Genomic DNA, 12,339 nt, shown 5'->3' with positions numbered 1-12,339 from the left:
CATGCCCTGCTCTATTTTTCCCTTCTCTCCTCCAACTTTATCTAAGTAATGACAGAATACTGTTCGGGAAGAGTTGAAGAAAATCTTACAAAGCTTCTTTTTTCTCTAAATGAGTAGTACCTGTATTATATGTTTTAATACTTGACCTCACTTTCTAAAAATAAAATCATTATCTTACTATAAATCACTCCACATCATCAGGATGTGGAGATTTTATTTGTGTCAAGAAACAAAAGCAAAAGAAAAGTTCTTCAAAGACAACACATTTCATATAACAGCTAAGTTGAGATATATTCATCATCTAAAATGTCCACCTGTTACTGCATTAATGATACTATTCATGTCTCCCATTATACAATACAGAACTAATTTGTATGGATAACATCTAAATAAACCAGAATCACTCAAAGTGTATCTTTTCAGTGATTTTACCTAGTACTTTTTAATTCAGTGGTCTACACCGTTTAAAAGAGGAGTTACTCAGCCAAAAGTGAAAGTCACTCAGTCATGTCGGACTCTTTGCGACCCCATGGACTGCACAGTCCATGGAATTCTCCAGGCCAGAATACTGGAATAGGTAGCCTTTCCCTTCTCCAGGGGATCTTCCCAACCCAAGGATCGAACCCAGGTCTCCAGCATTGCAGGCAGATTCTTTACCAGCTGAGCCACAGGGAAGCCCTATTCAGCCAAAGCTACTACTATATTTGCTTATTCAATAAACTTTAAGTTCCATTCTTCTAGACTGTTGCTAGTATTCTCAAAGACTTATCTCAAAATTTTGAGATTTTGGTTTTCACTTTTTGGAAAATGTAAGGATGAATTCCGGAGAAGGCAATGGCAACCCACTCCAGTACTCTTGCCTGGAAAATCCCATGGACGGAGGAGCCCTGGTAGGCTGCAGTCCATGGGGTCACGAAGAGTCGGACACAACTGAGCGACTTCACTTTCACTTTCATGCACTGGAGAAGGAAATGGCAGCCCACTCCAGTGTTCTTGCCTGGAGAATCCCAGGGACGGGGGAGCCTGGTGGGCTGCCGTCTATGGGGTCGCACAGAGTCGGACACGACTGAAGCAACTTAGCAGCAGCAGCAGCAAAGATGAATTCTACTGCTCTGAACATCTACTATAGTTCCAGATAGAAGATCTACTGTGAACAAAGCTTCTTCATGTTTGTGGTATAAAATGAATCCTGCTTGTTTAGTTACTCCATCTAAACAGTAGCAAAGTGAAGTACCAAAAATTTAGGAATTTCTCCCTAATAATCTAAGTTAAACTTTTCTATAACTTCCAAAACCAATAACTTCCAAGATAACTTCCAAAACCAGTATTAAATAACCTTAAAAATGAAGAAGACATCCTTATACCAAAATCTCTAGATTAAATAGGCAAAAGAAACATTTACAAAGTTTTGATTTAGAAACATTTTTTTAAAAACTTCAACATTTAAAATACCAAAAATCAATCATTTCAATGCTCTTGACTTCAAACCTACAAAATAGGTTTTGGAGGATAACCTACATTTTGTAAGATGAAAAATGAAAATATTGATGAATATTTTGTAAGAATGAATATTTTATAAGAATAAAAAAACTAATAGAAGAAATTAATTTTAATATATCATAATTATCTCTACTGACTTGTTTTGAGGCATTTTTACCACAAATTACTGAAGTCCTCAAAAAAGGAAACCTTCACATTTACGGATGTTCTACTTTATACTTGCTGCATCAGTTTATTTCAGTGTGATTCACCTAAATATAAGCTTTTTACTGATAAAAGAGAGGATTTTAAATGACTGGAAAGAATATTCTTCTACAACTTTTTGCTAGCTCTTATACAAGCCGATAAAATCTATCAGATAGTTTCCCTATTACAGAATCCTTCACTTCTCATATATTTTTTACTCTCTCATAGGATTATAAAGAAAAGGATATTAGATATCTGTGGGCAACAGGCAACGGGAGAGGACTGCAAAGGAAAAATTTTTCAAAGATTCAACTGAGAAGACAACTGGATATAAGGAATTCTATAGTTTGTGGAATAAAAAAAGAACATTATTATTTTAAAAGTTATCATTGTAAAAAGTCTTTTTTTTTCCTCTTTTTTTTACAGATCCCATTTAGAAAGCCACTCAACCACTCATTCCTAGAAAAAAAAAAATGCAGCTAACAAACAGAATTTCCTCACAATTTTAAGGAATTCATAAATTCTCTCAAAACCTGTGGAATCTCAGATTACGGACACTCAAATAGTTGTAAAAGCTTTCTGACCTTACTCAAAACATGACCTTACAAAAGTACAAGGTTTAACAATCTCTTTGAATTCTAAAATAAATCTATCAGTCTTTTACTTTAAAATCTGGAATAGCAAAGCATAATGTAACATCTAGCTATGTATAATAAAATTAATTGTAATCCTAAATTATACATAACATGAAACAGAAATGTGTATTTTTTAAAATTACTATATCTAAATGACTAGTTTAAGTTACACATATCTTTTCAGTTCATCAATCATATGAAACAAGTAAAAACATAATTATTTGGGTATCATTTCTAACTCCAAAAATTATTGAGGGAAAACATAGTGTTTAATAAAGAAAAAGCCAAGAAATTTTGTACTCTGCGTATATAAATTGAGCTGCAAATGCTATACAGTTCCCAAATGTCAAAATCATAATTAGCATTTTTCCTTAACTATATACTACTAGTGAAATATATCTGTAAAATGTATCTCTAGTTTCTTTTATTCCTACTCAACCTTTATTATTTAAGGATGATATATTGCAATAAATTCTCATTAGTAATATGCTAAGTAGTAGTGGGATGAGCCAATGTACCAGTTTAAAAAATACAAGTATGCAACAGATGCTTTTCAAATATTACCTCTGATCAGAAGTTCCATAAATAAATTGTATTTTTAAATATGGTGGTCAGTAAATAGAATGATTAACTAAAGAATATATTAAAAGCCATATCTCTCAACTGTCCCATTATCTCGATCTACTCTTTTATTAGAAATACAACTTTTGCTGTTGAGAATAAGTGAGTTGAATCTAACTTCTTCATTTTTAGAAGTTTATTTTTTAAAAAAGATCTAATTATCCTTAGGAATAAACCACTAAATCTAATCAAATGTCTTTTCTCAAATTCATCTTAGTGTAGACTAAGAATTAGTTTATAAGATAGATTCAATGATGTTAACCAGAAAAATTTTAAGTGGATAACAGTAATACCTATGACTAAATTTATACATACGCCATATCAAATTTTGGTAAACCCTGAATGATTTTCAGGGATAACAGACCTGAAGCATTTGAGATAGTTGAGAGATGTGGTTAAAGTGACAAAGTGATAAATCAAATTTCAGTTATCCATGACAGAAGGTAGAAATAACAATCACTTGGAATCTTGAGTATTATACTCAGTTTCTCCAGCTGAGATCTGGCTGAGCCGTTTGCTAGATCCCCACAATTTTCGAGAAAGCTGACCTGAGCGCATCTGTTTAAAGTAATCCAGAGAAATTAAGGATAGATGTTATTAAGTATGAAATAAAAATAAATGAAATTAATATATAAGACAATGATTTTGTAGAGTGTAAAAGAAATAGGTTTGGTTAGCAGAATCATTAACATTTTAATGATTCTTAATTAATAATAATTATAGAAAGGCTTTTTTACACTGTCTTTCAGTTGAGAAAGATCAAATATCAATGTATAAATTTTTAAATATGCCAGTTATATCAAAATTACAAGACTCCCTTACATTATATATTTACAAAACTACATTTACAATACTACATTTCACTTCATTAAAATAATCTCAAATTATACTTAATCTCGCTAATAAGACACATAGCTTTGAGGATTTTTCTCCTAATTACAGTACTATTAAAGACAATGACAATCATCAGAAGAAAGTAAAATAACATTTTGATGAAAAGAAAGAAATTTTTAAACAGTTTGATTTAAGAAATTTAAAAATTCTTTACCAATAGAATGATAAAAAGTAATTTAGAAAATAAGAACAGCATAAGCTCTTTGAAAGTGAGAATCACATTTTTCCACCATTAAATTTTTTACCACTTAGCACACTTCTTGGCATATAACAATTATTAATCAAAATTAACTGAATCAGTGGGTTAATGCCCCTCTGAAAGTATAACATTTCTGTATCTAACCATATGATTTGTTGGAATTACTTTCCCAAGAGCAATCTACTTTTTAATGGTGCTTTATCTGCTACTCTTTTTTAATGGTTACTTTTCTAGGGTCCATTCATTAGTGATAAAAGAGAGGCCTGAAGCAAAGACATTTGGCATGTTTGCTTTGCATTTTCATTTCCAGACGTATTTCCAAAACCATTATTTCAATTAATCTAGTTCCACTTTAACAGCTAATTTACATATATGGATTCTGTATGACAGCATAATGTATAAAACTGATACATGATTTAAAAATACATATTAACCAACATTTTTTACTTTTAGATAAAAATATATGTTGAAATAGAACTCTTCATAACTATTGATCTGTTTAATTTCTACATAAGGTTATATATAAAATTTCACATAAAATTATATTTTAATTATGCAGAATTCTAAGCATTCAATTATATTATTTACTAAATTAGATCCATAATTCAGCTACTGGGAGATGAATTTCACAAAGATGTAAAAATAGATAAAAAATACTTTTAATCAAAATCTACACACAATTCAAATTCTATGTGTTGTAGACTACATAAATCTTCCAATGAGGACCAAAAACTTATTTGGTAAATATTACAGGACATTGACCTATTAGGCCTATGAAATGAAGCTATTTAGGTATTTTTTTTTCCAATTAATTTTTTTTAAATGTGTGTGCACAAGGGCATTTCATTTTTTAAAACTTCAGTAAAATTGTAAGCTAACAAATTACCTGAGTTGGAGGTCGGGCAAATTTAAAGGCATTTGAAAACCACAGGAAGTGAAAACAAACATACTCAAAGAGTAATATCTGCACAGAGTTCTCAAGTAATCATCAGATTAGCAAAGGACAGGAGAGAAGTATATTGGGAATATACTTGGGAAGTATATTAATCAAGAAACTCTATTACTGAATGTGAAAATGTGTATAATGTTTTAAATATAAGTGAAATATTGAAATATAGACATGCTGACATTATTTGGGGAACCATTAGACCTGAAACTAAATGTTGCTATAGTTACTTTAGTAAGACCTCTTTTATTAATATCTTGGAAGAAAGTATCTGGCAAAGAGGTTCATATGATCTATAATGGATTTATTATAACCAATGACAGTATGTTATTCAACAATGTCTTCTCTTGAAATAACCCCCACAGGTGTCATATTTTAGATTTCTCAGAAAAGACCAATGATATCAATAAAAATTTATAATGCTTAAATATGAGTCTATGTAATAAAATAAATTTTCTAAAAGAATCACTAGATTACTTGGAGTACAGCCACTAAGTTTCCTTAGAAATAGTCTTAGATTTATGATATCTGAATATTCAGTAATTAATAAGCCACTGGCAAATAAATTTATAGGAACTATAGGAAACTCACTGAGAATCAGCACATTATATGGGGATATTTGTAGTTCCAAGTAAAAGACAGAAAGCCGCTTTTACAAAAGTACAACTGATATACAATCATGCTGAATATCTGTTGAAATTAAAATAGTTTGGGGAATCCTGTGGTAGTCCAGTGTCTCGGACTCAGTGCTTTCACTGCCAGGGCTCAAGTGGGATCCCGGTTCAGGGAACTAAGATCCTGCAAGCCACACAGCATGGCCAAATTTACAAAAAAATTATAAAGTAAATTGTTTTGTTGTTTAGTCTATATTTCATTTTTTATAAATGCTTTTATATGTATTAAAAATGCAAGTGTGTGGTTTTAAATCTAGATTTGGAAAGACAGAATAAAAGAACTTTCTTACTCATCTAGAGTTATAGATGACAACTGGTAAATATGTGATTTCAATAATATAATAATATAATTATCACTCTTGAATACTAGCTTTATTCACTTTCATTTACCATACTTTGAAAAATCAAATTTGTTTTTCAGTTTGTTTATCCATAATGGAGATGTCTGATTCAGCTGGAATAAAGAAGAACCAAGGGAATCCCCCAAAGTACGGGAAACAAAATCCATGATGCTAGGTTTTACCTCAGCTGGCTTGCCAACACCCACTACAATCAGTTTGCCATCTTCTAATCCTACAAGAATATGGCTATATTCTTTGGTTACACAAACACAGTGGATAGGCGATCGCATGGCTAATGGATTGATGCTGAGAGTCAAGCTAGAAGAGAAATGAAAAACACATAATTACATGGATATACAATGGATTCATAGAACTTTATAACTGGAAGATAACTTAATGGTCATCTAATTTTACAAATGTGGGAACTTAAGTTCAGAAAACCTGAGTGACACAAGAGCCGACATTTATAGCATTATTCAAAATACTTAATACACTTTTTCTCTATTTCCAACACCTGTTTGCCCTCTAACCATTTATATGTGCTCTCATGAAATGATTAACAAATGAAAGTTGGATAAGCAAAAGGGTAAAAGCCCAAAAAGTATGTGCTGGTGGGGACAAGGTCAATAAAATTGGTACATTTGCTTTGTCATAAAGCATGTAATAAATATGTTAAAATATAATGTGGTATAAAAATATAACATGCCATTATGAAAAATGCTCACAGCTTTTATGATTAGAGAATGAAGAATTTTAGATGTACACACTATGCTCTAGACTAACTTGCTAAAAGAGTCCATTAATTTTTTCTAATTTGGGATTCTCTTAACAATACCCTAAAATCAGGGTTGTAATACAAAATGTTGGAAAGATATTATTGAAATGTAGACTTAATGCTCTACCACATGGGAAAGAATGACAAAAATGAGAAGGAAAATATAAAAATCAAAAGTAATATTGATACAGAAGTGATTTTGATATGAAGGCAGTAAAAGAACACTCTGGATCAGGAAACAATTAAGAAGAAAGGGTTTAGGGAGGGGCCAAGATACTACGAGGCATATAAATAAGTCACAGTAAGTTTTTTAAAAGAGAAGAAAAGAAAAGAATGTATTTGGGCATGCAAGGGAAAACAGTGCTTTGTGAATATAAGTTGGTAAACATAAAGAACACCAAACTTAAAAACATATTTACTTTACAAAGATTTTTTCCTTCACTGGGTTAAATAACAAAAGCCTTTTGCCAATTTTAAATGCACACATACATAACATGAACAGATATGCTAGCCTTAGCCTGAAAAAGACTTTATTTGATTACAACTGAAAAGAATATTTTAAACCCAACTTTACAAACAACCCAATCAAAAAATGAGCAGAAGATCTAAACAGACAATCTCTACAAAGAAGACATAGTGATGGTCAACAAACACATGAAAAGATGCTCAACACTGCTCATCATTAGAGAAATGCAAATCAAAACTACAATGAGGTATCACCTCATATAGTCAGAATGGCCACCATCAAAAAATCTACAAACAATAAATGCTGGAGAGGATGTGGAGAAAAGGGAACCCTCCTGCACTGCTGGTGGGAATGTAAAGTGATACGGCCATTATGGAGAACAGTATGGAGATTCCTTAAAAAACTAGGAATAAATTTACCATATGACCCAGCAATCCTACTAATGGGCATATACCCTGAGAAAATCACAATTCTAAAAGACATATGTACCCCAGTGTTCACTGCAACACTATTTACAATAGCCAGGACATGGAAGCTATGTAAATAAATGTACATTGACAGATGAATGGATATAGAAGATATGGTACGTATACACAATGGAACATTACTCAGTCATAAAAAAGAATAAATTTGAGTCAGCAATGGTGAGGTGGATCGCCTAGAGTCTGTTATACAGAATGAAGTGAGAAAGAGAAAAACAAATATCATATATTAACATGTGTGTGTATATATATATATATATGAAATCTAGAAAAATAGTACTGATGAAACTATTTTCAGGGAAGGAATGGAGATGAAGATGTAGAGAATGAACTTGTGGACACAGCATGGGAAGGAGTGGGTGGGACGAATTGAGAAAGGAGCAAAGATATATATATATATATATCTATGGTCATGTATAAAACAGATAGCTAGTGGGAACTTGCTGTATAACACAGGGAATCCAGCCTGGCACTCTGTGATAACCTAGAGGGGTGGGATGAAGGGAGGGGAGGAAGGCTCAAGAGCGAGGGGATCATATGTATAATTATGACTGATTCACATTGTTGTACAGCAGAAACCAACACAACATTGTAAAACAATTTTCCTTCAATTAAAAAAAATCCAACCCAACTTTAGTTTCTAAAAATTGAAGCTATAGTTGGACATATTCCCAAATCCATAGGGCAGGCTTGGCACTTCGAAAATTTTTTTTTTGGCTATTTAAAAAAATTGTTTTAATTGTGATAAAATGTATACAACATAAAATTTTCTACATTTTTAAAATGTACATATAAATTTTATTTACTAATCCAAAAATAATTTAGCTTCCCCAATTTTTTTATAATTACCAAAAAAAAACCATGTTCATAATAAATGATAAAAAGACTTGAAATCTTAGATTACAGATTTTATTCTCTGAAAATACTACTGTCTTTTTCTAAATGATACTTCAATAATTCTTATTATTTACCTGTGGAGATCTCTTATGGACAGGAATCCTTGTAAGCTGCCTGTGACAATGTGCTCTCCAATTATACATATATCTGATACTTGTTCCTTCAGGACTTGAGACCCTAGATACTTGCCATTTACAGAAAACAAATGCAATGCATTCTTATCCTGCAAAGATTAGTTGAAGAAAATTTAATGATCTCAAATTAAAACTGAGTTTCAGAATTGTTAATTAAAACTATGACTAATAACAGAATGATGACTGGGTTTAAAATTCTGGAAAAAACATGTTATACTTAAAGAGAAAGTATGTAGACAATATTGTTAAAGTGATTTCAATCAGATTGCTAAGTAAATAAATATTAAACAAGAACTCTCACCCCTCCGAAATAATTTTTAAAAGCTCTCGTAATTTTTAAAAATCTTTATCAATAATCTGAAATGAAATAAACATATAAAATTCATGGCTTATTTATACCCTGCCTTGTGCAAAAAGAATTTAATTTCCATCTCAGCTTATGAAGTGCCACACAATTAGAAATTATTTTTGAAATCATATAGGCCTACAGTGTTAGTGTTAGTTGCTCAGTTGTGTCCAACTCTTTGGGACCCCATGGACTGTAGCCCGACAGGCTCCTCTGTCCATGGGATTTCCCAGGCAAGAATACTGGAATCGGTTGCCATTTCCTTCTCTAAAGCCTATAAAAAGCCCTAAAACAAAATAAAACATGAGGCAAATATTGTGATAGGGAATGAACAAATTGCATAATGGAAGGAAAATACCCTTTTCAAAATACTGTGCTCTTTCCTTCTTCAAAATGCCCCATATGTACACAATGTATACAACGTGGAAAGGAGAAGACAACCTCATTAATGGTCTAGCCATACTGCATGAAACTGTTATATACCTTGAGCGTGGTACTTTCTTCAATGCTGGAGTAGATGACAACATGTCCTTCCCAAGACACAGCCAAGTTGGGAATGGTCGGGAGCAGAGAACTTTCACAAGGTGGTCGTAAAGTCCGCATGTACTGACCCTTCTGAATGGTATGTATAATCACAGTGCCATCCTGCACACAGAGAATATTAGAAAATAAGAACAGAAAAAGAAAAACACTGAGCCAGAGAAAGAAATATGGGAAAGGACCTGAGAAAATGATTATTCCATCGAGGAATAATACATGTACCTTAGGAAAAATTCCAATCTTGAAATTTCAAATGGCATTTAATTTCATAAAATGGCCTTCTTTTAATTAATAAGACCTGTAAAATCCACAAATAGAATCCAGTCTCTTTAAATTTTTTCTTGCTGTATTTTTCTACTTCTGCAAAGTCCTGGACACACTTAGCATAAGATTTCTATGCTTTCACCAATTCTCCTATATAACATAAACATTGTCTCTGAATTTGTATTAAAATAAAATCAGTATTTTTGAAGGTACAGTCTTACCCTTGATCCTGACACTGCCATGTCTAGCTCAGTGCTGATGGCGACACTCAACACCTCATCAGTGTGTCCATACAGAATCTGAAAGGGCTTAGCTGCTAGGCCCACGGGAACACCTCCCTAATATAAAAACAGAAAAGCAAAGGTCACTTTCTTGTACACTATTTTCTATAAAAAAAACTTATACTGTATTTTAACTGTCTAGTCACAAACCAACACTGCAACTAGTTCTTATCACTAAGTCTGTTCTCAGAAGTACTTGTTCTTGGGTTTCTCCTCGGATTCTCAAATGGTTCTCAATCTTTTCAACTTCAAAACCATGTTAATAATATGAAGAGTTTCAAAGCTGATTGCTTTGGATTAATTTTAACAAGTGTATTGTTCGCCCTTTACAGAATTATTCTTCCTTTACTTCAAAGAAACTTTTCCTGTTACATCTCTGAATACTTTCTCTTTTTTATTTATTGGAGTCCTATTTCAGGGACATCAATTATCTTTATGCTGACTTGTCTTTGATTTCTATAACTATTATTCTGTTTCTAATTGCTTTTGTTGTTTCTATTTACTTTGATTACCTTAAATCTTTCTTCCATGCTAATAATTTGATTTTTCAGTCACATTAAATTTGTTCTTCGCTTTTTCTGCTTTGGGTTTATTTATAATTGTAATGGTATTGATTTTAATCTCAGTTTGATTCTTCTGCAATCTCCCTTTCATTTTATTATGCTAGTTTATAATTTCATCTTTGAGGTCCTATTTTATTCAGTTAATATCATTATTCTATTCTCCTAATAGCACAACTTATTCCAGGCAACCTCTCTGTACGTGAGTTATTTTCTTTATCTGTTTGTAGCATGCTTTGTTTGGTACAGTACTTTCTATGATTCAAAATGCTTGAGTAGTTGCCATGGTGTTTGATTTATGACTATCATGGATATATGTCCAGACTTTCTACCTCCATTACACAATGTAGATGAATTCTCCCTGACACTCTATTACTTGGGTCACATCTGTCTTGCTCTAAGAGTATCAGTCTGAGTGCTTACTGTACTCCATCTAATTTTTAAAAGTCAAATAATTCCTATAATATTTAAAGAAGATGGACTCTTACCAAATTCATTTTATAAAAGTTGCATATCCCAATGCTAAACATGCAAAGATAGAATAAAAACAGATTTCTTTCACATATAAGTAGAAAAATAAAGTACTAGCAAAGAAAATCTTGCTGTAAAATATAACAAGACAGTATGAAGTATATGGGTTTATTATAGAAATTCAAGGATGGTACAGAACTAGGACATTTCCCAACATAATATATTACTTTTAAAAAAAGTAAAAGAAAAACTTATACATTAAAAAAGGAAGAGAAACTGGGAAAAATAGCTGAAAAGAACATGATTAGGACTACTAACAAAATTAGAACATGGACTATGGATCAGATAAAGGTATTGTATAAATGTTCAGTGTTTCAGTTTTGATAACTGCATTGTGGTTATATATAAGAAAGTCTTTGTTCTTAGAAAATATACACTGGTGTGTTTAGGTGTAAGGGAACATAAAGTCTCCAGCTTTTAAAATGTTCAGGAAAAAAAATAAGATGGGGAAAAAGATAGGGAGAGAATGCTAAGGCAAATGGCAAAAATGTACTACCTCTGTATCTTTTCTGTAAATTGAAATTTTGTTAAAACTAAAAAGTTATCAAAAAAAAACGAAAGAAAGAAAGTAACTACTGAAGTATAAAAAAACCCCCACAAAACCCACAACTAGTGAAACCTAACAGCAAACAGTATACTAAATGGTACAACAGTGAAGGCAAGTTTATCAAAATCAGACATTAAGACAGGAATGCTCACTATAATTTGGGGGCTTTATTGTATTCACTAACAATGTAATAGGGTAAGAAAATGAAGTAATTAGTATATTGGAAAAAGTAGAGAAAATCACTATTATTTTCAGATCACATGAATGTGCATTTACCGTTTTCAGAAAATTCAAGAAATACTAATAATTATGAGTTAGATAAAAGGATTTGGTAAACTGATTAGGTACAAGATAACTATAGAAATCAATAACTTCTTTAGCAATAGTCAATTAGAAATAAAAATGATTTTTAAAATTCCACTGAAGCAGTCATAAAAAATGATAGTTAAAAGTAAACATAACAAAGTACAGGACCTAAATGGGGAAAAAATTATTAAAAAATTTTACCAAAGGACATTGA

General features: G+C 31.7%; 1 protein-coding gene across 6 annotated transcripts in view; it reads right to left on the bottom strand.

Moving 5' to 3' along the window:
* Positions 1-2,569: 2,569 nt before the first annotated feature.
* NBEAL1 (neurobeachin like 1) overlaps positions 2,570-12,339 on the bottom strand; it is a 150,208-nt gene continuing 140,438 nt past the window's right edge. For 4 of the 6 annotated variants that reach the window (XM_081581945.1, XM_081581944.1, XM_081581946.1 and 1 more), the window contains 4 exons: positions 10,122-10,238; positions 9,580-9,741; positions 8,691-8,839; positions 6,009-6,314 (listed from right to left, as the gene is read on the bottom strand). In XM_081581945.1, coding sequence (XP_081438071.1) covers positions 6,038-6,314; positions 8,691-8,839; positions 9,580-9,741; positions 10,122-10,238 — 705 coding nt within the window. In that variant the 3' untranslated portion in view covers positions 6,009-6,037. Of the gene's footprint in view, positions 3,501-6,008; positions 6,315-8,690; positions 8,840-9,579; positions 9,742-10,121; positions 10,239-12,339 lie in introns of those variants that run through there. The other 2 variants (XM_081581943.1, XM_081581947.1) reach the window with 1 other exon arrangement.

Source organism: Giraffa tippelskirchi, chromosome 3 (genome assembly GCF_054371585.1).
Source record: "Giraffa tippelskirchi isolate mGirTip1 chromosome 3, T2T-mGirTip1v1.2.pri, whole genome shotgun sequence".
In the NCBI taxonomy this organism is placed as follows: Eukaryota; Metazoa; Chordata; class Mammalia; order Artiodactyla; family Giraffidae; genus Giraffa; species Giraffa tippelskirchi.
Note: the sequence above shows the minus strand (reverse complement) of the source record. Positions and strands in the feature narration are given on the sequence as shown.